The 27,284-nt window shown below is 34.5% G+C and overlaps 1 protein-coding gene across 1 annotated transcript in view; it reads right to left on the reverse strand.

The window, feature by feature from the left end:
• FMN1 (formin 1) overlaps positions 1-27,284 on the reverse strand; it is a 163,911-nt gene that overhangs the window by 62,069 nt on the left and 74,558 nt on the right. Inside the window, exons 8-13 of the mRNA XM_026065997.1 lie at positions 22,527-22,614; positions 12,251-12,312; positions 11,202-11,290; positions 6,102-6,231; positions 3,594-3,740; positions 499-558 (exon numbers count right to left, since the gene is read on the reverse strand). Of these exons, the coding sequence (XP_025921782.1) occupies positions 499-558; positions 3,594-3,740; positions 6,102-6,231; positions 11,202-11,290; positions 12,251-12,312; positions 22,527-22,614 (576 nt within the window). The remainder of the gene's footprint in view (positions 1-498; positions 559-3,593; positions 3,741-6,101; positions 6,232-11,201; positions 11,291-12,250; positions 12,313-22,526; positions 22,615-27,284) is intronic.

The following is a 27,284-nucleotide window of genomic DNA, read 5'->3' on the forward strand; positions in this document are numbered from 1 at the left end:
CATAAATGTAAATAATTCAAAGCAGCAGAACCTCTTACTGAATTTCCAATCTCTAACTTCACCACCATCAACTGACTCACCTATCTTAAAATACTAACCTGCCATTGTATTCTGTTATGAGAGAGAAATCACGCTTCTGACTTCGATTATTATCACATCAAAGTAAGAGTTACAAGGTTACAGTTATCTGAGTGTAGGGAGACAGGACTGGAATGAACCTCTCCAGCCCACAACAGTCACAGGCAATTGTCTGCAATGTTCAAAAGAATCCCAGAAGTTCCACAGTTAATGTAAGATTTTCCAAAACTCTATTATAAAACCTGTAGCAAATTTCATACCTATGAAGGCCTGCAACTATTAAAAGCAGAAGAGATGGATATTATTTTCCTGTTACAGCTACTGTACTCAGATTTAAAAAAAAAGTAAATACAAACCCTTTTACAGTCTGTTAAAGAAATATACTTTTAAAGAGACTGATACAGCAAATGGATCTTTTACCTTATCACAATGGCGCAGGTAATATATGACAACATAATCCACAAGATTGATACCATTATCCTAGGAAAAAAAATAGATACATTACTGAAAAAGTTAAACTGGATACATAAAACTGTTAAAGTTGTGTGAAGTACATTGTTTCAAGTGAAAATTTACTGTATTAAAAGAAATATACTATTAATTTATATTGCTGAGAGAAACAGGACTCACAATATCTTTAGCCCTAACATTATTTACCCCAAAAATCCATCTTTTATAACAATCACAGGCTTGACTGCATCATCACAGACCTAGAGCTTCTTTTGGTACAGAAAACATGCAGTGAGAGAAGCTGCCATTCTTGCTTTTCTTTTTTAATAATACAAGGCATTTCTAAAAGATATTAACATTATAGTGAATTCAGAACTATTAAGGTGAACAGAACTTCTTGATTCCTCTAATCTCAATTCATCTGTAATGCAGATCTGAAAGGGGCATAGGTATTTCTCATATATTACCCCAAATACAAAACCAGACAGCATATAGCTAACAAGTGCATTTCATGCACTGTGACTTTAAGAATACAAATTTTAACATTCACTCTGTGGAATCACCATTTCCTCGGTCCTGCTTCCCCTACTATTACTGTATATAACAACATTTTATTTTCTTATATGTCATTGGGTCAGCATAGGTCAGATGAACTAAAGGAAAAGGTAGAACTGTGACTTATACATTACAGGACATTATTCAACAGCATAAAAGAAACATAATATAGGGACTTATATCTGGAATGTCTTTGATTTTTTTGTATGTGTTTTTATATTGTATATTGACAGGTATCAGGATAAACATTTGTATGTGCACAATGTCTGATTTCCTATACAGAGCTGTCTCGCTTATATTTGAGCCTGCAGCATATTACATTTTATTAATATCATACAGGAGCAAAATTCTTAACTAAGCAAGTCATTGCTCTTATGCAGACAAAACCACTCTGCTTTCACAACAGTTTTCTTCCGAATACATTGTTGGCAGGTTGCATGACAGACAACCAACTGAGGTCACTTGACAATATTTGATTGCCCTTGTAAAGTAAAATATGCCTATTGTTCTATTTTATGTAAGTCAGACTATCAAACCTATCACTTCGTTTTAAATAGTATTTGCAGAAGACAAAATACAGAGATTTTGAAGTGAGCTACAATTTTTTTAAATGTCTATACCAAGTAATTTTCTGGGCCTCATGTGGCAACAAATGGCTTTTATGTGAAATAAAAGATATTCACAGCATTGACTCTTTACTTTTACCCCTTACCTGGAAATCATATTGCTTGCTGGCAATTCCCAGAAAGAGAATAACAGTACACAGGAAAGATACCTTAGTGTTCAAAGATACAAGACCTTCTGTTCTTCCTGGCAAATACGGTCTAACAATTATCTCTGGGGTCTCCTGTCTGCCTATAGTAGCTGGCCCCTTAGAGCTTTTTATGCACGTTGGAGACTGGTGACGGGCTACTGTATTTACAGGGAAACTGTAAATACTGTAAATTTTTAGCTTGTTTTGTTTGAAAAAATCTTATGCAATTATACTGTGCTTTTTGTCAGCCCTTTCCTTAATTCATAACTTTGGAACCTGCTAGCTAAATTCAGCCAAATTGGAAAGTCCCAGAGATAATTAAATTCTTACAAGTTTATGTTGGAGAGAAGAGGGAGACTAAAATTAGTACTTCTACTGAGAAAAGTCAGGCGAAGCTCAGCTGTTTTATATTTTTCTTCATAGCAGGCAGCACTGGCTGACCAATGAGCACCTGACTACTGGGAAACACTGCCTGGTTCTAGGTTAGCTGCAGCAGGTACTGCACGTTGTCCAAGGAGTAGGGATGGAAGAAAGCGGTCATAGGGGGACACCTGAATTATTGCAGTGAAGAGGAAAGGAGTTTGGAGACAAAGGACACAAATGCAGTGGAAAAGCTTTCATACGTTCAATTGCTTGTGGAACAGTTTATTATATCTTCTTTTTACTCTGTGTTATCCTACATGAGGGTATTCACAAGAAAGACAAAAACCTCCCTAGACATACAGCTTATCTCACATTGCCTGCCTCCCAGACCGAGAGCATTCCCGTGTATATAACTGACAACAAAAGCTTACACTCTATTATATACAGCATTTCATATAGGAAAAGGGTAAGAGTGTGAGAGAACAATTTTTCTTTTCTCCCTTCAAATCTGTACTAGCACCAGCAGAAAACACCTCCTGCTATTTGCTACTTCCCATATCCATGTAGTGTCCTAGGTACGCTTTGGCAGACAAGGACACAGAGCAGTGTTTGAACCAACTGCATGATCTAGCATCTCCTTTTCCGCCTTGTTGAAATAAGGAACAGGGTAACCTCATCTCAAAAGGTGTTCAGTTTGTTTAAGTCTGATTTTAATCTTAGCACAATAATCAAAAACAAGCTAGAGGTTCTCAATTTTTGACAAAATAATTTACTGCCATCTGTGAGGACTTTCTTGTTTTGCAGTTCAGAATTCATGCTCTCTACCTACCTATCTGCCAATTCAAAAAAAAAAAAAGACTGGCAATACTTTGTTGGGTTTGACACATCTTTCTGATGAGAATTAAAATTCTTTATATTATGTATTTATATTCTTTGTATATACTACTTTACTGTATAACCTACACTGAAGCTTTCCTTTTTCAATATTTTGTTTTTTAAACTTGACCTTTAAAGCATTTTCCCTTGCAACTACCTTATGTTAAGAGCAGTAAAAAAGAATGAGGACAACTGGAGAAGTCTTCAGCTGTCTGTGCTCTTGCTTCTCTCTACCTGTTGTAATTAAGTCCCCACTAGTAAAAGAAACACAGAAGTTTTCATGTAAGATAATTATCCAAGTGGCACTGGGCAGGAGATACAGGAGATTTACAGAAAGGTGGGTATGTTTAGAGGAGGTGAAAAGTGGGGAGAAAAAAAGCAACAAAATGGTATAAAGTGCCTTACTGTTTGAAGCAGGGAACTGTAAGAAATGAGAAAAGACTTTATTTTTGTCAGATGATGGAACAAAAAGAGATCGCTTGAGAAAAGTGATCTGTAAGTAAAAATGAGTACTTACTCTGCTTTTGACATCCTTTAGTTTGGGGAGTATTTCCAAACCAAATCCATCAGCTTGACCTCGGGTCCTGTTTCCACCATTCATATAATTTCCAAAAGCCAGAATCAAACCTAAAATTTCTTTTACACTTGTCATGTTCAGCAAAGCCTGGAAAATGGATATGAGCTTATAACTTCAGATGGTACAAAAATATTCCTATTTTTCTTCACCATAATGAGAATGATAAAAACAGATTTCCCTAGTTTCCCTAAAGCTTTCTCTCATTTCTATTGTCCTTTTTACCCCTGCAATTTAGATCTGAAGCCTAGAGGCTGCAAAAATGGCAGGGTACAGTTTCTCATTTATCTCTTACTACTTCTACACCTTCTGTTCTAAGCTTAAAAGTAACAGAGATGTTTTGATTATTGCCTAGGGAAACTAATATTGGACTATGAGACTGAAGCCTCATTCCTTCTTTCAATAATAAACACTCTGTAGTCAAATGATTTCATCTATGGTGCCTGTAATCTATTCATTTCTCAATGCATACTGGAGAAGGGATTTGATCAAATATTATCCCATGCAATTAACTGCTTTTCAGCTTGTTTTTCCTTGTCTCACAAAACCATCAATGATAAATAAACTTTACTCACAAGCTTACAGTGGGGAATTACAAAAAATTCAATTTAGCTGTGAAAATCTGGAATGATGGAATCAGTATGGAATCAACAATTTGTAAACACAGAATACCAAAATAGCAGTTTTAGAGCCTTTTTAAGACATTTAAGACGTTTTTAAGAATAATCAAGCTTACACCAAGATAGTAGTTGTGTTAGTTCTCATAGTTTAAAACCTTGTTTTCAAACTATCTAATCATTCTCTTTATGTTCAAAATGTCACATCTATCCTTTACAATGTCTTTCTTAAGTAGCCTTTGAAAAGCACATCACAGTTGTGCAAGAATAGGTCTGTGCATCAGTTTGAAAGAGAGGTGGGAAATCGAATTTGGAGATTCTTATGATTTTAATTTTAGAGCAATTTTAGGCTTTAATAAAGTGTTTCATGCTTTAACTGGTGCAGGACTGGTACAGGATCAGACGCTTAAGAGAAAAATTTATTAGTTTGTATCTGCCTAAGATGCTATCTTTCACTCAATCTATACAAAGCAAATTGTATAGCATCATGTACTATGTAGATGACAAAAAGATTAATGCAGGAAGTTTTCCTAAAGGAGATTACTTAACATTCATAGTAACCTTTAAAATCTTAATGAAGAGGTGGTTTAACATGAGTTTGCATAATGTACAGTCAAAGGGATGATGAGCTATTTTTGCTGCCCCTGGGCCAGATTCAGAGAGTCATATTCAAACTGCTTCTCATTGTTGCTGGGGCTCTGGAAAATAACATTTCTCAGTCCATACCTGGTGCAGATATACCAGGGTTAAGAACTAAATTATTGTGCATCAAAAGACAACAGAAGAAATCTAGAAACTCAATGGAAAATTAATGAATTATTTAAATTCCATATGAAGGCATCTATCTTGTCAATCCCAGATTCTGAGGCTGTAGGCCTAATTCTCAATTGTAGTTAAAGCAACTTAACATTACACTGAAAATGAAGATGAATTTTGAAGTTAATATCAAGTGATTTTAGGACTGCTTATCATTTTCACAATACTAGCTTTTATTTATTGGAAGAATCAATCATCATGTGAGCTCCTCACAAATAAACTGAAAGTAATACCTCTTTCCCTATCTCACAGAAATTGATTCATTATTAATGTCTCCTTTGGAAAGTAAGAACTAAGTAACTATTCTTACTGTAAGAATATGGAAAGAAAATCAAAAGGGTAGAACATGGGTAGCATGTGGCAGCAAAGCAGTTCAAAACAGATTTTTTACATGGCAAAGCAAACATTTTAAAATGCTGTCCTGTCCAGGATGTTATAACTTCTAGTGACTATTTAATTTTTCTTTTATTTCTTACCTCATTTTACTTTTCATATTTTATTTGTTATAATTTCAAAATCTTGTCTTCAGTCATTCATAGTACAGAAATCTTAGATAAAGCTTTGTAAGGTGGTATATCATCTGCTATATTGGGGTCATAGAAATGTATAGATACCAGAGGATAGTAAGGTAATGCATGTGATAAGCAGCTATTGCTGATGGCACCAATAGTGATATGCAAATAAAATAAGTTTGGAAGGCCTCATACTAAGCTAGTTCAATATTTAAGCCTATTTTATGGAGAATATCTATTAGTGCACTTAATGTGCAAATTAACCAAAATTGGCCATTCAAGTAAAAATTAATGTTCCTATGTAGAAGGTAGGGCATCCTACATTACTAATCTCCCCCCTTTCCTCTTCCTCCTGTTCTTATAAGCAATTAAGAAATTAATCTATTTTTATTTTCCTGCAAAGCCAATAATCAGGCTTAAAGTTCATCACTTACAGTAAAAAAAAAAAGAAGCATAAAGAATCTAAAATATCTTTAATTTGTTATTTAGCTTCCATTAGGACTTACCTTGGAAACTCGAGTTATGATATCAACTTTCCGGTGCACTGATGTTATCCCTTCAGAGAAAACTGACTGGAAGATAATGCACTGGGCTCGTTCTGTGAAGTTGGGGATCTGAGATAACTCATATAAAAATCTGTGAAAAAAAGAGCATGAACGGGTCCTTATTTTTCGTATCTGTGGGGTACATAATGAATCAAAGCGGTAGTAGTAAAAATATACATAATGAAATCTTTCCTGTTTTGAATCAAAATTTAAATCAGCAAGACATTAATCCTATTAGTATCAGAGCTGCCTAGTAATAGAAAGGAATCATAAACCTAGATCATAGCCCTTCACACCATTAAGCTGGCTTGTGTGTGAGAATCTGGATGAATAAGATTTGTATATCAAGTAGATTAACTGGCCTGTTAAGGAATAAGCAGTGTCAAAGGATAATATTGTAAATACCTTTTACCCTAATGTTTCTCCAAATGCTGGACAAGCTTTATCTAGGTAAGTCACAGGCTAGCCTCCATGGCAGCAGCAAGGATAGAAGACTATTCAACAGCACAGGAAATAGTTACCAACAAGTCACAAAATGATTGATCTCTTAGATGTGTTTATTTTCCTGATTCACAACTTTGAAAGTCTGTGAAAAGATTTTTGACGTATCTACTTGGTACTGCAATCATGAATTTATAAAAATATTTTTAGCTTTAAGAATCTTTGCTGGAAATCACAAAAATTGAAAAAAAATTCCAGCTGGAAATTCAGGCTCAGAAGTGATCCTAGAAAGGGTTTCTCCCTTTATAGGAAAGGGCTGGAGAAACAGTATCTATTTACTTTTTTCATTAATGCTTTTTTGCTTCATTTTAAAATGTGCCCAGCAACGTGGCACTCAACRTATTTCTGCAAAGTTATTTTATAACATAAAAAGTCTGCCAAAAAAATTCTTCTGATGCTCAGCCTCAATTTTCTTTTACTAATTTGCACCACACTTTCAATTATAGAGCAGCATGTTTTACAGTAATGCACCTATCTACCTATTTAGCTTTAAGATATTTGCAGATTCAGTCACTAGTCAGCAAAGTTACTAACTCATTTTCTTAATCTGTCCTCACATGTCCATGTTCCTCATGAGTCCATTCCAGCTTTCTTCCTTGAACCATTCAGTAAAAAAAATAAATAGAAGTATATTCAACAACTCCAATTTGAATAGTGCAAAATGAAAGCAACCCAAAGGAATGAACTATTCCTCCCTTTTCTCCTTTTTTTCAATCTAAAATAAAAAAACTGCACTTAAAAATACAAGAAACTTTAAAATTTCTTATAATAGCAGGATTTGCATAACTTGCTTTCTGGGTTTTGAGTCTAAGATTTCAGTGGTACATGTTTTCATGACATCCAAAAACAGTCTTTTGTTCCAATATCACTTTAGAAACATTCTTTGAATTTGCTGTCTAGAGGTATCCTTAGATCCCATTAATGTGATGGCTTAATGATCCTTCTATCTCTCTGAATTCTGGGAAATTTTCTGAGCCAGTTATTCCACTAGCTTGAATTTTTACTAATTTTTTTAATTATTTCAGCCAATAAATCTGATTTCTCTGAATTATTTCTTCTTCACAGTAAATAACATCAGTACCTTTAAAACTCCTTTATATATTTCTCATGCTTGCAATGCTTTGCTGTACACACAGTTAGTCTCTAAAAGATGCGACAAAATCCACCTGTGGTTGGCATGAAATACTACATTCTAACTGGACTCTCATTTTTCCCTTCTTCTTCTGCCTTGCCTGGTGAGAAAATCTATTGTGAGAGAAGGACTGATGAGGCTAGGCTTGGCTTTTGTACTTAAGCAGTGGGAAAAAGAGAAATGCGAAGCTGGTATTAATAAAAATGCTTCCTTTTGAGAACATATGGTATTGCCAGGAAACAAGAGGATACTTTGCACTTTGTGTGAGTGAAAAAAAAGAAAGAAAAAAAACCAAACTGCCTCACAATAGCTCTAATGTACATGCATTTTAAAAGTTTAACTTTAAAAATCCAAATGATACATTTTCTTGCCTTCCCTTGAAAAGTGAACTATCATGTACACTTCTGGTCATCAGAATACAAGATAATTGTGCTGAGAGTTAAAAGAAATTCAGCAAAAAAGGAAAATATCTCCAGATTTTGGAGTTCAAAGTATCCAATGTAAATATTCAGAGAGAACATTTGTAACTGAAACCTGTCACAAAAAGCAATCTTAGTGACTACAAATGCAGTTTTTAAGCAGAAAGTCACAGCATCAATCTGTGGTTATCAAAGATAGACACATTCCAGTAAGAGGGTCGTAGAAAAAGTTTTTGGAGAGAAAAGAATATTTTGAGTTCAGGCATTTTTGCAGTCATTTACTGAGGAAAGTACAATTTTGACATAAAGTAATAATGAGAAGAATTTGACATAACATAACTTTTGGATGGGTTTCTCATTGCTACACTTTTCATGGCCTAAAGTAAACAGAGAATTTGCTGTTCATCTGTGTGAGGTCCCTTTTACTCCTCTCCTGCAGAAATTGTAAATAAAAAGTACATTTACTTGAGAACTCTTTTATCCTACCAGAATCTTGTAATAAAGGACTTCAGAGTATTTTCAAATCCAGCATATGTCCATGGTGTTTGCATAACAGTGAGAACATATTCAGGAGATAGGCAAAGAAGGCTGATTCTAAGAAGGTAAACAATTTACCAGTTCATGTTTATCCACATTCTATTCAAATTTAGAAAGCAAATGACATTACTTGGACAGAAAGTCATATTTTATTTGCAATTATCAATAGCTCTGCTTCCTGAATTCCAACTACATACAGAACAGAAAAGCGCAGTACCGTATTTTGCTACCATTTTCCTGACTGTATTTCTTTCATAGCAGCAAGAACTTCACAGACGTTATATTACAGCTAAAAGGCAATTCTTGGAAACTAGCTTAAGCATCCGCATTCTACTAGCAATGCCCCAAGTTGTGGCCAATTTTGCATATAAAGCTTTATCGTGTTAAAAAATATTAGTATGTTAACAACTATTATCATGAAGCATAATCAAAGGGGATATTGTCATGTTGCTGAGATGTATTTTCAGCTTATGCTAACAATAGCAAATATAATATGCCAGCCAAACAAACCAAAATCACTTGTGCAGGAGAGCCTTAACGATACCAGCAAAGCTTTCTTTTTGCTTGGAAATCCAAAACATTTAAAAACTGGTAAAGGTTTCCTTTAGACTTCAGTGAATTCAAGCTAACGGTTTTGTTATTATGAATGCCTATCATTAATACCACTTAACCACTTTACAAATGGTTTTATTTGTGCTTTTGTTCTGATTCGTATTAATGAAAATATACCAGGCTTATCCCCCAGAGCAATTAACTTTAATCACACATACAAATTTAACACTCTTCTGTTTTTAATCTTTTTTGGGTTAACAGGAATACTACAGTTTCAACAAATCTCCAGTACTGCATTTATTGAGGCTGACTCAGACAACACTACCAGCAGCACCTGACCTACTGAGTTTTCAGAAAGGACATGATTTTGAAGAACCAATGAAAATTATATAAGTGCATCATCTGTAAATTGTTTCACTTTGAAGCAACATCTTACAAAGCTGGTTTTCTTAATTAATGTATTTTAATAACAGGATAAACAAGGGATAATTAAGACTTACACAGAGAACATCTGATAAAGAGTATTTTTCTTTAATACTGCTATTTCACTCTGAATGACCAGGCATAATTGCTATATTTACAAGTTCTTCAATTTTAATTGCCGAACAATGATAGGACAAATCTGACTTTGTGTTTAATGAAGATCAACTTCTCTCCACTGTAATTTACAAAACTGGGACAACCTTTTATAACTCTACATGAGCTCTACACAATTCGCATTTTCCAGAATATAAAATATATTTACATTTATTTCACTCAGACACTCAGACATACAGCAAACAAGTTGCCAAAGATTCAAACTCTGGAAAACATCAACTAGTCACACAATGTATTCTTGTGCTCCAAGACAAAGCAGTGAAAACATGGACATGGGATGCATGAACAAGCCAGTATGTACACTTTAGGGATATTCATGTTCTTAAGTCTTGCTCTTGGAGTGATAGCCTCATCTCCCAGCATTAACCTGTCCCCCAGTGTACCGCATGCAGCTGTCAGCAACAAGTATTTGGCTGCCTTGTGGGAAGAGAAAGAGAAAATAAAATTCTGCTCCTCACCACCAGCCTACAAATGGGGGAAAAAAAGGTGTGAAAACATACTACTTCTAACATCAGGCAATCACATTCTACCTCTGCTGCTTCAATGCTTCCTCTTCCTATGCTTTCTTATGCTGATGATAGCAGAAGTGATAAACACAGATAACAACAAAAAAAAGCAAGGTGGCAGAGAGGCCTCAGGGCAGGAAATCACACTGCAATTAGGAGAGGATGGAAGTACAAAGGGAAAAGTAGCAAAGCAGAAGATAGATGCCGTGGGTAGGCGTAAGTAGAGAATCAAGCATATATATTACAATAAAATACAGTTTACCATTCTTTTCAGGGATTCTTGTGACCTTCATGTTGGTCTAAGGCTTATTACAACAGTAGGAGCAATACCTAAAAACATTTTTATCTTAACATGCATCACTGTCTACAACAGTCAAAGGAGAGAAATTCTGGAATGAGCCTGTAGGTCTCCAGGCAGCACTGCTAGAGTATATCACGTCTTGGTTACAGACTCACTAAAACCCTCTGTTTGTGTAGTTCTTCCATGTAACCAAAAATCAGTCTGGCCCTGGTTTATGACATACTAATTTAGCCTTCAGGCTCAAATGCAAAAATAAGGAAATGGGAACAGAAATTTTTTACTGATTCAAGGATATATATTTAATCAGTTCTGGTGGTCCAAGCTCATGTAGTATTATCTATAATGTATCAAAAATGCTATGTGATAAAGACAAGCTTTACATTATGCCTTGAAATACAGAAAAGAAGTTAAAAGTTAGCTAGCAAAAATTATGTATCACGATCCCTTTTAACCTATCAGCAAAGGAACAGACTACATAATGATAAAATATTACCAAAAAACCCCCCCAAAACTTACTGTTCTGGTTTATCCAGGAACTTCAGTTCCTCCTCTTTCGAAGTCTGATAATGTTGCTTGATTTTTTCCAGTTCATCCTTTTGTGCTCTCTGAGTGAATTAATATAAAGTAATAAATGACTAATCTATAACAAATTAATAAATCACTAATTTACCTGTTTGTCAGCAAATCACAACTATATTTTTATTTGGGGCACATTTAGACCACGCAAAGAAGCGTGGCATAAAGATCCATGAGCTAGCGTTCACCTAAGTTGGTAAATTCCTGCAGTGCATTGCAGTACCATTCAGATTTACTAGCCCTGGCCCCCAAATGAACCATCCTTGGAGAGCACAGCACCAAAGAAACATAGCTATAGGATGCTTTAGGACTCAGCTTAGGTCAGAGAGGCAGTTGAGATGTTTCTACAGCTAAGTGTTAATGTATCCTTAATGCTTTGCATGCAAGCAGATTCACACAGACTCACTTCATGAATTCTATATACAGGTGTACAACTGAAATGTTCTCACTCTACACAGCAATTTGGGTAGGGACTGCAGTGCACAATGCCTGAAGTAACTGCTTTAGCCACCTATATCTTGAATGAGAAAAATTCAGCTTGTTAGCCCACAATAGGCCTTAGAAAATTAGAAATAATGAATATCTGAAAAGAACACATGCTCATGACACAAATTAAGCGAAACTAAATTCTGCCTAAGCATTATAGGATATTTACAAAGGAATAAGAACCTCAGTAAGGTCAGTATTTTTCAGGCAGTTCAGGAGAGAACACTACTATATGTTACATCTTTTCCTACATTTTAACCTGATTCCAAATGCACTCTACCATTTTAAATTTCTGACTTTAAGAACTGAGACATAAGAGAAATATGCATCTCAATGGATATCTTTGGATGATACCCATTTTATTATTGTTAAGTTCCTTAAAGATTTTTTCTATAAAATGTCTCCAGTCTACAATAAAAACATAAAATAAAATTTTATTCATTGTTTGTCTGTAATTCCAAATTCTGTGCTGATTAACCACAGCTTTATCTCAACATACTTACATTTTCATATAGTGCTTCCAGTGTTTCCAGATCTACCACCGAGTCATCAACACACAGTATAGCTGTATAGGATACAATCATAAATTAGATGCCAGAAAACACATTTTGAGTTCAACTCTGTTTTCTATGAAACATATCAAAGAGATCTGAGATAGATGAAAGAAACAGTTATATCCAATTAACACTTTAACATTTTCAACATTTTATTTTTGTCCTGACTTGAAATTATAGCATTCACTTACTATACTTACTATATGTCAGGAGAATGCAGTTCTTTTACTCTCCAGTGTATTGGGCAGTCAAGGATATGACCTGCCAGGTGCTCAGCAGCCTGTGTAGCAGGCCAGCCAGAAGAACATGACAGCATTGGATATCAGATAGTGAATAGTCCAGATTTCAAGGCAGCTTAGAAGACTAGACACAGCAAAGAATTGAGAATTAGGCCATTTAGATTAGCCTATGTGCATGGGAGATGAGGTAGATAAGAAAACTGGAAGATCAGGTCATCTTGGGGCTGGCAATCTTGGGAAGTAGACAAGCAGACAAATTTGCAAGGAAAGTCAGATTATGTTACAGATTTTTAAAGGTATCTTCACAAAGCAGTTCAGGTTTGAATTAGCTTTATCCACTAGAAAACTACCCACGTGAAAATTTCCAGATAAAGACCTTTAGTTTAGGTATCTCTATGTGAGGTTTATACTATTCAATGATTATTCATGCCTCTTTACCACAAATGAAAAGTCTCAAAATGTTTCCTTCCTTAATTCCAAATTATATGGCACTGGGGATTATATGACACTATGTGTTTCCAACATTTGCAAATCCCACTACAATTTAGGAAATGTATTGAGACTGTTTTTGAAAACTAAATAGAATTGGTTCATGGTGCTCTCTAATGCTCTCTCACAGTTCTCCTAATGCTCTGAAATGCTAAATTCCAGTAAGATAAGAGGTGCATCGTGGCATAGATAACTTAGGATCTTTAATTTTTCTGAAATCAACATTTCATCATGATTCTTAACACTACTGGGCAGAATTTCCAAACTACCGACTTACATTTAAATGTTACCAGGAACATTAATGCCAGAAGGATCAAGATTAAAGCCTTTAGCAATTTTCCACTTAACCAGTAAATCACCTTTAGCTAGTACCTGATATCTTTTAATTTCAACTGTATTAGATTTCTTCACCTTTATGCATGGAGGCTTGACTACATGTGAATTTAGAAGATTTTAAAAGCTCTTGCTGTATTTGTAATCCATGTTTGAAAGGGGCAAGGCACACACATCTTTAAATAATTATTTAAAAGTAATAAGCTTTCACCCACTCTCCCACCTACCCCATGATTTTACATTGTGAAATTAACCAGCAGACTAGTAAATTTTCCCTGTGGCAGGCTAATTAATTTTATTAAAAGGTCCAGTGACATTTAGAATGCTTTAAAATTTTGCCTGTCAATTATGATTCCATCTGTCAACATTACACCTTGGTGAGAAGAAAAGGACTATATGGAGAGAGGCTGTATCAGTGGAAAAAAGCAATATCTGCATCTATTTTTGTCCCATTTTGAAGATTCAAAAAACCCCAAGACCTTAACCAAGTATAAAAACTGAACAACTGAGCTACTCACAATTCTCTGCTTAAAGAAAAATCATTAGGGACTGAATCTATTAGATCATCTGTTTGCCCTTGCAAGACTGTTGCATAAATTCCATTTTCTGCTGTACTACCCAATCAAATTTCAAAAGAACCTGAGAGACTGGAAAATCTCTTGGAAAAATGTTTTCACAGCCTAATAAATTTAATTACTAGGACTTTAAAATACATATATTTAGTTCAGTTTCACTTCCATCCTGTTTTGGGATACTGTGAAATCTACTTGCAAAGAGAACTATCTGTCATTTTATTACTGTCATTTTATATTTCACAGCTGTGCCTTACCACTTACTTCTACAACATGCACTTTTTTTAGTACAACTTGGTAGACTGACTTGCAAGGAATCAAACCAGAGTTATCTAGAAAGGCAACTTATACAAGATAACTTTAACTCATATGAGAAAGGCAAAAACATGTAACACGTAATAGTAGATCTTTTAAGTACAGAACTGTTATAATGATAGCTACTAGTTTAAAAAAGAGAACATACTAATATGAAAACCAATATATGTATGTCTGATATTTTCAGCCAGACAAAAGAAAGCCCCCAAAAACACAAAATGTTTCTTTTATGCTGAACTTTCTGATCAACTTTTCTGTACTTAACAACAGTTATAACAAGTTAACATGGAAGTGACATGATAAACTATTCACTAAAGCAAAAATGTTTGAGATTGAAATAATAAAATACAATTCAATATGTTAACATGTTTTTAACAGATTTAATGATAATCAGTGTTAAGAGACATTAATATGAATTATTTTATTTTTTGGGACAACTAAGTATTTTTAGAAAAGTACCAAGGAAATATTTTCTGACCTATTTGCTATAGGACCAGTCCAGCTATTATTGGCAATGCCCATGCAGACTGGCTGCCAGCTAAAAATCTACTCATATGACTCAATTCAATGACAATTTGACCTATTAGGATGTTAATATAGAAAGAGACAGACTTCCAAAAAGTCTGAGTACTGCCAAAATCCACAGCAGACTCCTGTGTTCCATCTCTATGTATTTTATTATCTTTATCTTTGCCCTTATATCTTTTTTCATTCAAACTGATCAAATTTAGCACCATAAATATTGCAGCATGACACAAATATGAAAAAGTGTAAAACTATGGGGGGGGAAAAAAAAAAGCTTTGATTTTGGAAAGTTGGAAGCTATCCCCAAACTCACAGGTGTCTTAGCATTCTTCATATTCTTCTTAAAATACAGCAGGTACAATACTTCCACAGTATGTTGTATAAATTAACTTGAGTTTGGGCAGCTGAAAAAAAATCCATTATACTAGATGAAGGAAACTTTAGTTATTTTACTTTTTCTTTAGAACTACAAGGAACAAAGCCTTAATTTTTCTCTGAAAAGCAAAACTGATTTTCAAACATGTATTCTTAACACTACTAAAAATAATAACAAAAAACTTGATATATTTTTCAAAATGCTCTTCCTGATCCAGTGAATATAACTATGGTTCTTTACTGCATTAAATCCCATTATACCAAGACTCACATAAGTGTTAGCAGTATAGGTGAAGTATCATAAATCTACAAAAGAGGCTCTAAAACAATTCATAGCTATTACAATATCAATCATCATTGGTGGTTTTTACTTTTATCTTGCTTTCTTGTTAGCTGTCTTCCTTACACTGTCAGCTCAGTTAGAATACTTCACCTACACCTCACAATATGCCGAAAGGAAGTAGACTCATGCTGTGAAAAGCTGGTAATTTTATTGGGTTCCTCTACCTTTAAAAAATCTGTTACTTGGCCAAGTCTGGTTTCTGAGATCCTTTTTTGCAGGGAAATTGAGGCAAACATTTTTATGTGGTCTATGGTGTCTGCTCACAACAAGAAGAATTTATATACACAAGGATCATTAGTGCAGGGTTGCACCCATTAGGATATAATAACCGTCAGTGAGGACAAAAAACAGATCAGCATCATGCGTTCAAACTAGCAGGCACACATAAAAATACTTGCCAACTGCATTTCACATACTAAGGGTATTGCCTCAAATATAAACTTTTACCAAAGGTTTTTAACAGACTTACTTTTTTAAAATGAATCTAACTGTAAAAAACAGATTCCCTACTGAACCGACTTTTTCACAAACTCTATTTCATCATTTCAGAAACATAAACCAAAGAAAAGCTGAGCATTTAAAGCATACTGTGTGCATTCTACATACAACTGTAGATCTTAAAGGTTTAATAGGGAAAAGATACTTCTTTCCTCCTAACTACCTTAAATACCAACAGTCTTAAGGCTGACTCTGATATACAGCCTCATTCACACTAAGCACATTTTGGTTAAATCAGGATTTAAGTCCTGCTGACAAAACCTACATATACTCAGCAGTTTCAAACCAGTTAATGTGACAATTAAGCTATGTAATATGAAGAAATTATTTTAACTGCTCCCTTATGATAAAACAGAAATATGTTATTTAAATAAAAAAGAGTTTTCCAAAGTTACATTTATTTGGCCTGGAAGTACTTGATGGTTTCACCTAGTATATTCTGCTGAGTAAGGTTTGATTTTCATGGGAAAACGAAGCCTCTCTTTGGGAAATTTAAATGAAATTGTAACTGATCTAGTCAACCACAAAGTTACTATGATTGTTAAAGACAAATCTGTGCTTGGCAAAACTGCCTAATATATCCAATCTGCTCTATTTTGCTTCACACAAATTGATCTGATGTTCTAAACTCATTTAAAGTTTTTTTTTTCCCAGCATTTAACTACCATGCAATTCAAAAACATTAAAATGTACAATGCAAAGAAGCACCATGGGCAGAATGTGGGTTTAGAAGACTAGGAGAGCTCAACTGCTGCAAGAAGGCATGAGCAAAAGATTCTGGCACTAATGTTAACCTACCCACATCAGACTAGATGCCCTAGGCAGATTCACAAAAACATATGTTGTAAATTATCCAGAACAAAGAAAATAACTTTTAACGGAAATTGTTTCCCAATTTCTGAGATGGGTATGTAGCTATCTCTGTACTTCATGCATAAGAATGTACATACATAATATTCTGTGTAGACAAAAAAGTCACACAACTTCAGAACAAATCTTCTTTTAATTCTTTATAATTTATACTGTCCTCCTGATAATATTTTGGCTGAAACCCCATAAAACTCATTTTATATAGTGCAAGCAAGAAATATTACAAAGCATTTTTCTTAATCTTGAAGTATTTCCAAAGTACAATAGAGAAAAGAACTGTGAAATTATTTGTGCTGCATAGCATAGTTAAAACACAGGTTGGGATTCAAACATTTTGGGCATGCTACAGTCTGCAGATTAGAGTTGCTCTGGAATAGTTTGTACTGTACATATAAAACGTAGTCCTTCAGCTCCTAAGAAATGTGCTGAGTTAACAATGATATTGTTCACTAAGGTTTAGATGTGATTTCAGGCATTTTGTGTGATTTCACACAGAATGCAGTTAGCCCCCAAAATTTAAGGGGGTAGGGTACATATTCTGTATTATTTACCTTGGTCAGTGTCTTGATTGCCTTTTCCTACCAATTATAATATGAGAAAATGTAGAGAACACTAAAACACAAATAGCTAGCAGGATTAACTATCACCATCAGACTCTAGCTTTCAAAATATCCAGTTATATCCACCTTAATCCCAGTATTTTATTTTCCAATATACTTTAAAATACACAAAAATCAAAGTGGATGAGTAGGAACATAATGCATAATCAGAATGACTGATCATCTGTCCACGTGATTAAACTATCAGTGAGTTAATTTTAAAAGATATTAATTTGCTGTTTGCATTCTTCCAATTATTTACTCTAGGATGTCAATAACTGAGGGTAAATCACAAATAAAGTTGTAGATAAGCAATCCATCACTGCTCAACTGGTTGACTGACACTGTACACACTGTATAATAATATTATAATTGTGTTCTTTCTAGTTGGTGCCCTCCTACAATACCATGCAAAAAGATATGATGTAGAGTGACATGGTAGTTATTTGCACTGCCCATCGTAAGAATATCCTTATTGTGACACTAAAAAATAAGTTCCATATTTGAGGAGTGAGAAAAAAAACAATAATGAAGGCAAATCAGCAAAAGTAGTAGGTTTTGCAGCAAAATCCACTCTAATCCATCCCACCTAGATGTGATCAAATACATTTCTCTAACATTTTTGAAGCTCTGATAGTTTTGAACATTTCGAAGCCTAGATAGTTTACATTGTTCATGAACACAAGAGTACTTGAAATGCACAATAAATATAACATACATGCTATTACAGGTTAGCCACTGCTATTCTGATTTAGTAAGTGGGGTTTTAGATGTTATATTTAATTGCTTAAATCCAGGAAAGAAAGAGTTCTTTTAATACTAAAATAGCATTAGAACTAGTCTTAAGGGCAAGTGTCTGTGGTTACTTTGCCATATAGGATAAGTTCTGTTAGCTTTACAGTGCTACAGTATTAAACATTTGCCTTAGTAAATGTTCTAGCAGAGTCTACAGCTGTTTTTCAAGGAGTAATATGCAATAAAGTGTGCAATATGCTATAAAGCATGCATATGGTGTGATCTACCACATCTCATATATTTCGTCACAAAGAACATATACTAATATGTGAGAACATCTAGTTAATGTATCCCAATGAAAATCAGGGGCATTAGTGAGCTATTTCCACGACTGTAAAGAAGCAGAACTTCTGGTGCCCCTCAATTTCAGTTGCAAAATGAAGGCACCATGGAGCTAGGTAGACATTTCGGACAATCATTCTTTTGGATGTAGGCATCTACATTATATCTACATCTCATTTACTGAAACTAAAACTTTTTTTGATCTGGGCTACTCCCCATTTTTGCCAGTTTACTCTTGAACAGAGAACCCAGTAGCTCATGGGAAGCTAGCAGATATGACCTAAGCTGCAGAAAAAAACACTCTTATTTGCTTTATAGTATACTGCTACTACTAGTTATTTATACTGGGACTGGCTTGATTGACTGGAATGTGGGCCTATAATAAGTTGGGACCAGTGCCCACAGAGGGTCTTTACATACATTTATAACCAGCATATCCAATTAGCAACAGAACTGAACCTCCTCACCATGGACTAAGCTGTAATATTTTAACAGCAAAGCCACACAAGTAGTCTTGAGTCACCAGTTTGCTTCTCAAGCTGTAATGCTTTAGCTGAACTACCATAGGAAAAGTAATACAGAAGCGTGCTGATATGAAAAGGAGGTTACCTCTGTAACTGTACAGAGCTAAAAGCATATTCCTTACCTAAAAGCTGATTTACACCATTCTTCATCTCTTTTGTATAAAGTTTTTTAAAAACCACAGAAAAGAAGCCTTGAAAATAATCTCAAATTTGTGCACAATTTTATTAGCACTATTTGATTTTTAAATATAAATACGGATTCTATGTGGCCCAGATAGACAGTTTCCCATCTGCTTCTTCTGCTTAGGAAATTAATATTATTATTAGTTGTCTAAGTAGAAACTATATTGCCCTATTCAGTAGCAGATTCCCCAATAAAATTTGTTAGTGTTCTTAGAAGAACATTACAGCACCTAGTTCTGCTACTCCCCTTGCACCTCCCAAATAACTGGGTATTAGGACAGGTGCAGCACAACAATTTTAATGTCCATCTGCATCACATAAGCACCAATGCTATCCAAAATTAATTATTCAAGTTTAGGCTGTTTTCTCCCTAGGTTGTACTCAGATACAGCAAGAATGCAAATTTATCTGCAAAGGCTGTCCTTTCTCTCAAAGAAACATCTGTGGGAGATTCCCTTCTCCAAGTGTGGCAGCTGGCTCATTATCAAATGCAAACTGAAACATCTGGGTGCCAGATATGGTCCCTTACATGTGTTGCCACTGCTGAGCTATCTAAAGAATATGCTGTTAAGCCAGTTACTTAAAATAATTTGAGAGGGCAATCCTACAGATGCAGAAATCTCACAGTATTTAAAGAAGTACGTAAGTTTTCATGTAATTACTCTTCTTTTATCTTCCCTGCAATTTTGCATGCATCAATATGCATAAAGCAGTTCTTCACAGAAGAAATTTGAGGATAGTTTTTTCTGTTTTTCTATAACTACCGCTTAAGGTAGAACAACCAACACATTATAAATAGATAGTAAATTCATTTGAATGTGTCTTTTCAACAAATATGGTCAGAACGACTTGAAATAAAATTAGATTTCTTTTTTTTTCATTTAGATTTTCTTTTGTTTCAAGCTTCTTCACTGTCAGTTGCAAAAGACAATTGACTTCTCTTCCCTGTATTTGATGCACTGAATTATGCAATGGAAGCTGGCATGAAAAAGGTATGGAATGTTTAATTTTCATGTTTCTTAGAGATATCTCTTTGTATCTCTGCTTCATAAAAAAAACTTTTGTATTCATCACCAAATGATCACATTCTTTCTTGGTGAGGTGTTGGCATGAGGTATCTAGCTTATTGTAATGATCTTTTTTCATCCAGTACATTTAATATAGCAGCTATTTTAGAATTTATCTCTTGATCAGCAGGAGTTAGAATTTAAATTGATTTAAATCAGTTAATTAAATAAAAAACTAGGGGATAAATAGTAACAACATAGACTAGAAGAGAGACAAGCATAACCATACTGCTATCTTCATTACAGCATGCATTTCTAAAGGCCACCTTCACAGTATAGACATTTTCCCTGAGTCTGGTGAATTGTGGTGTTTTTTTCCCCAGAGAGACTCTACAGATAGATCTTGATTAGAATCACTCATATTGCTTGGAAATTAAAAAATAAAAATAAAAAAATCGTTCCACTAACAGTATTCTCAAATCCCTTTTGTATCTCCTAGCTGTTTCCATAAGCAAGTGGCAGCATATCCTATTGCTGCCTTGAGCAAGACATGTGGTGACAGGCCAGTTATTTGCTACCTCTCACAACAGAAAAGGCGATGAGGCGATAAACTTTCCTTCAGTGATGGCACTTATTTTGGTGTGTCTCTTCAACTAGCCTTTTAATTATTCTTAAACTTGTAGGACCAAATTAGTTATGTCTACAATTGCAATAGTCAAGTCCAGTAGAAATGGATTCATAGAGAGAAACAGCTGGTGCTGAGGTCCAGTGTATTTACTTTTAACTAGATCTATTCTGATCCTGTGGACTTTAAAGTCCAGTATAGGCTGGAGACTGCTGGTGTGCTCCTAGAGCACATCTGATTTAGTCTCATCCTGAAGGATGTTTGTGCACTCTGAGACTGCTCTGCAATGAAAACTAAAACATAGCAGAGGGACAACTGGTAGATTTGCTTCAGAAGTGCACTGCAGATCCAAACTAAAATGCTAGTATACACACACCCAAACATTTTTGAGACTTCTTCTTTTCCCTTAAAAACTTCTTTGAGACTTCTTCTCTTCTTTTTTGTGTTAATTGACCAGGGGGTTTCAAAAGCTATAGAAGTACAGCAAACAACTGACAGATGCAAAGAGATATAGTGCAGTCACATATGCTTTATTTTACTAGAAACAAGGCTATGAAGCCACAATAGTACTTTGCACCATGAATGTCCTATCTATAGGACATCATGGCATGAAAATAAGAAGTTATGAAAATGTCTCTGAAGGTATTTAAGAATACTACCCAGTTTTTATATTGTAGCTGCTACCCCTTTTCTGCCAGCAAATTATTCAAACATTTAATAATGGCAGGTTTTTTCCATCTCATTCCGATACCTTTCACACAGTACTGGCAGGCACAAAATTATTCCTTCTTCTTCTTGTTTCCCTCCACCCCAAGAGCCATCTGTAAGCCCTTGTGCTTTTAAAGTCCTAGATGCTCAAAGACTCTTCTAAAATTAATAATCAATGCCAGCAGCATCTCAACACCCTATCCAGTATTTGCATGTGATGGAAGGAAAACAATAGCAAAAAGCAGACATCGACTTGAATTCTTCCAGCAGTTGTTTTAACTGCTGAATATTTTTCTTTTTAAATGTGAAAAACAAATAAACAATATCCTTAAACAATATCTTTTTAAATCCAGAACATAAGCAGAATCTGAATTACCCAAGTATTCTGAAAAGTCTGCATTTCTCTACTGTCATATTGGCAAACCCAGATAATTTCTACCAGTAATGGAATTTATACACTGAGTAGCCCGACGCTTTGAAAAATGCCATTATCTTTCTGATTGCCACATGGTAGCTGCATTCTCAGTTTTGGATGTGCTTTTTATACTGTTAATGAAGCAAAATTTAAACATTCAACAAATACAGACTGCATATTTGAAACCTAATAGATATATATATAAGACCTCCATTGAATTTTTTTTCAGTGGGGGACTTGCTTAAGAAAAAGGAGGGAACCATAGCGGAGAAATATGAAACTGCTTTGAGAAAACCCTGGATTAGAAGTGACATGTGAAATAAAAGGTACAGAAAGAGGTGGACCTAAATTCACTTTAGCTTATTTAGGTGAAATGTCTATACTTACTTTATTGGAAGAGTAATTCTTCTGTCATCATAAAGAGAACCACACACAAAAGCCCATACTGTAGTTTAAGAAATTCTCTGATAGGTGCTATGAAAAAATATCCATGTTAATATGATACATTAAAAGTTCTGAAAGACTTACCTTGCTGAATATCCTTCATTTCCAGGTGCAAACTCGATATTAGAATTCCTACAGTTTGGGATCGTTTTCCATCCAACAATTTGATAATCTAGAAAGATAATGCAAAATGATCTGAGATCAAATAACCACTCCAGAGAGGTTTCACTAGTACAAAAGAAAAAAGCTAACTTGTGAGTTGAATTCAATGTCCCTCCAACCCTCAAATCTTGCTATTAATTAAATGTGATAGTAGGATCTCCATCTTCTCTTCCTCTTCTGCACCTTAACAAATGACTGATAAATAAAAGCTTGAATTCTCATCAGGTCTATTAAAGAAGATCACCTCTTATTTGTAGAGTGTTATTGACAAGTGAAAAAAGCTGCATCAAATCTTTATTCTGGAATGTATTTTTTCCCCTCTCCTTTAGGAGATCAGAGTAAAACTATTTAAGGCATTCTGAGGATGTCATAAGTTCCTCAGTCTATCTGATAATTTATTTTTCAATGTGAACATATTTAAGTCCATCTTTTTGACAAAGAATCACTTCTTGACCAAGGAAAACTGGAGAAATGTCTTTTTATGCCCTGTCAACACTACTTCTGGAACACTAGTGGTTACTGAAAGGATTCCTTTCACTCTTGTCTAAATGTGCTCCCTCCACACCCCAGACATTTTACATGGATTTGAGGATGTCGTTCATGTTAGTATATCATCCTGATGCTTAGATTGCGATTTTTTTTGAGGGGGGAAGGGAAGGGAGAGGGAAGGGAGAGGGAAGGGAGAGGGAGGGGTGAGCTTGAGAAAATGATTTTGGAGAAGTGATATAAAAAAAAAGGTATACATGATAAGAAGTTATACCAGTCCATAAATTATTACCTATGTGGATCAGTCCATAAATAATGAAAGGTAAACCTTCAAGGTTTTGGAAATGTAAGTCAGATGTCAGAAGAGACAATCTGATATGNGGGAAGGGAGAGGGAAGGGAGAGGGAAGGGAGAGCTTGAGAAAGTTATTTTGGAGAAGTTATATAAAAAAAAAGTTATATATGAAAAGAAGTTATACAAAAAGAATTCTTATTACCTATGTGGATCAGTCCATAAATAATGAAAGGTAAACCTTCAAGGTTTTGGAAATGTAAGTCAGATGTCAGAAGAGACAATCTGATATGTGAAGTTTGGATTCAAAACTGAACTTCCTACAATGCTTGGATTGTTTTTATTTGTGATTTTGATTTGTATCATAAGGAAGATATGACAGCAAAAAGTCACAAAATTCAACACAGATGTGAAGTTCTTCAAAATAAAAATGTTCACATCCAAGCAGCTGGCTTGCTAGTGTTGATGAACAAATACTATTGATAGTTCTAACTCAAATGTAAAATTAAAACTAATATCTAAGCTTTTACTGAATGTATATTCCCTAGTATCTGTATACTATTTTTTATATATACATATATACACACACGTATACATTTTTGTGTGTGTACACGCACACACACAAATTTAATTTTAATATTTGGGTAATACTAATATTTGGATATTTAATAATATCCAAAACTATAAAGAGTTGTTATCCCTGTAATATTCTTATAAATGCTTATATTAGAGACAGTTAACTGATAAAACTTATACTAATTCATACAAACATTTCTTACTGTACTACTGTATTTTATGGGGTTTAGGAACATTTAACAGTGCAAGTAATTAGTCATTCACCTATGTAAAAGTGGAGTTGTAGTTGAAAAATACAGGAAAAAGAGAAATGACAGTGACACTAACATGAAAAATGCAGAATTAATTATTGTTTATAAAGTGCTGAAATTGTACTGGACAATACACAAACAAATAAGAAAGTATGCTGCCTTCAACAAAAATCTTATAGATTCTTTATGACCCTGCTGTACAGACTCAAAATATAATGAACATATGTAAAGTAGATTTTGCATATTTTCTGCCAATATTGCAAATAAAATACATCATGAAAGTTTTTCCAGCCTATATCTATGGTATTTATATTGGATATTAGAAAAGGAATATAACATAATTTATTGAAGACGTATTCTTTAGATGAGAAAGGATTCAGATTCTTAATTTCCTGAGTACACAAACACACAAGATGATTTGATAAAAGAATACTCTGTAAGCATCACATCACATTAACTGTGATTTTTCAGAGCAAATGCAAGTAACTGCACAGTTTATCATGGTCATTTCTGAAGCTATACATGAATTTGCTAAACTCGGCAGCACATTAACTTCTAACATGGATAATTACAGGCTTGAGTAGTATGCAATTTGTATAGCATTCACTGACCTCCAAGTTGACCCTGTTCAGGGGCAAATTCATAGGTTGTCATAAACTCCATTAGACATGCCTAGTCTGAGGTAAAACCTTTCCAGACTATAGTCCTTATAGATAATATGACATTTGAAATCACTGCATTAGAATTTTTTTTTAAGTACTAATATACATACTCTCCAGATATGATCAGTCTAGCTCACATTGTCAAGCAAGACTTTCTTCTTGAAAGATTGGTAAAATAAACTGAAAGAAGAGCTTGTACAATTTTAAAAGCTAAAATAGAGATTCATGTTTCAAAATGCCCAACCAACTGTATGTTCACAGCATTTTTAGACAAATATACACATGGTCACAATTACCAGACACCAAACTAGACTCACAGTACCTGAAATAGCTTCAGCCAGACCAAATCTCTCACTGAAGGCTAATATTTTATTCAATAGACAGTGGGAAGGCAGCAATAAGACAACAGAATAGCTTAAACAGGGCATAAAACTATTCTAAAAACAGTTGCAATGCTGAAGAATTAGACAGGACTTTTGTCACAGATTTTAGAACTAACGTGTAACTTGAAAATTTCTGCAACACAAATGTATAATCAGTGGCAAAACACAGAACATTTTCATATATAAATATTTTGCCCCAAATTATGGTTATTCTGGAGAAGTAACTGACAGAGAATTAAATGTGTGTGTGAATTCTAAATAGAAAGCAGATACAAAAAAATTCAGCAGTTTTTCAGGTCATAAAAAGCATAAGGCAATAAAACGGAAGTTTGTAAAGACTGCATTGTACTATTCAGGCTATGTTTTAAAAGAAAAATCACCGATCACCTCTCAGCATATTGGGACTTGCTTGCAGCTGGCAGTGACAGGTAAGCAGCTAAAATCCAGTTGATGCCAGTTGATTCTGCTGCGTTTGCTGGCAGAGTTTGTCCAAGCACTGGACAAGACAGCCTGCTGCCTGCCACTGCTCCAGACTATGAACGAACGTATAGCTGTAATGGGTGCAGCACCTTCTAGCTCACTGACAGCACCGTGATTGCTGGTGTTTAATTCATTCTGTTGTCTGATCTATCACATAATTTGTCCTGTGTGGTGTTTCCTAATTATTTTTTAACATTATTAAGTTGGTTAATTTGTACACAGTTGATATGTACACAAGTTCTCCTTTTATATCTTTTAAAAATTTATCATCTAATTTAGAAGTGGAGACATATTGAAGCTTGAATGCATTCAGACAAATTATTCTGTCATCCCCATTAAAAGGTGTTTCTTTAATGTAGCCAGAAACATATTTCATCAAATATTATAGGACTAAATTCACTGTTTTTTATAACTGTAATGTCTACATTCTGTCTAGGACACTTAATGGTGCTGAAATCTGAACAGATTCGGTATAGTGATTAAAAGCTAAATCCTTCCTCCTGCTGGTGCATGCATTCTTTCCATAATCTTTAAATGTCTGAGAGAAACCATCAGCTAAAAAGCTGTCCTGCACATCACAGCACTTCCCTCCATTTCCAGTCACTAACTTTTATAGTGAAGTCAGCAACCTGGACCCATAAGCAGGCTGCTGAAACCCTATTCAAATAGAAGAAGAATATCCAACACAAGAGGCAAGTAAGTATGCCCTCAAGCCATTCTACATAAACCCCCAAGTGTTCCCAATGAGATTTTGGAAGCTTAAGACTAGACCTTCTCTCTTCTCTTTCTGCTCAAAGCAGAGTCAAGTTTAACCCTTTTGATTTATTTATTTAATATGGAAGAGCCACAGTTCTACATTTTATCCAGATTCTAYGATATTTTAGGAGACGTGTAATTCTCATTGCAGTTCTATTGGATGAAAAAATCTATTTTTAGCCTTTTTTAAAAGGACAAGCAAATGACAATTTCTCAAGATAAAACAGGAGGTAAGAAATGAGCTAGTAACAAACTGATTTCAAAGTCTTCATTCCTATCAAAACTGTAAAAACAAAAGAGAGACACAAAATAAATATTTACCCTTTACAGATACTTTCCATACCCTACATGATTGTGGAACTTTGTGGTAAACAAGGAAATGCCATATTCACTCTTCTCAGCATGGCACAAAAAATAAAAAGAAAGTGAGAATGCCTCAGAAGAGCACGTACTAGCATTTTACTACTTTTACTCAAGTTTGAACACTGTTTATTATCTTATGTAGACAGCTGAAGACAGTCATTGTATTTCAACCCTGCAAAGCTTCCMGCTCTTTCTGCAATATCTGCCCTTCTTGCAGAAACACAAAATTCATTAATTGTAATTTCTCATTTAGTTAGAAGGACAAAAAACTTGCTGACAGACATATCCCTTTTAGTTAAAAAAATGTTCTTCGCTCAAAATATTGACACCCTTCTTAAATGAGAACACATGTTAATAATTATGTGAAGTCTGTTAGAGATAATAGACAACAGAAAAGCCATTATCTTTAATGTCCTCCTGCGTCTTTGATAT

Source organism: Apteryx rowi, unplaced genomic scaffold (assembly GCF_003343035.1).
Source record: "Apteryx rowi isolate R43461 unplaced genomic scaffold, aptRow1 scaffold_236, whole genome shotgun sequence".
Lineage (NCBI taxonomy): Eukaryota > Metazoa > Chordata > Aves > Apterygiformes > Apterygidae > Apteryx > Apteryx rowi.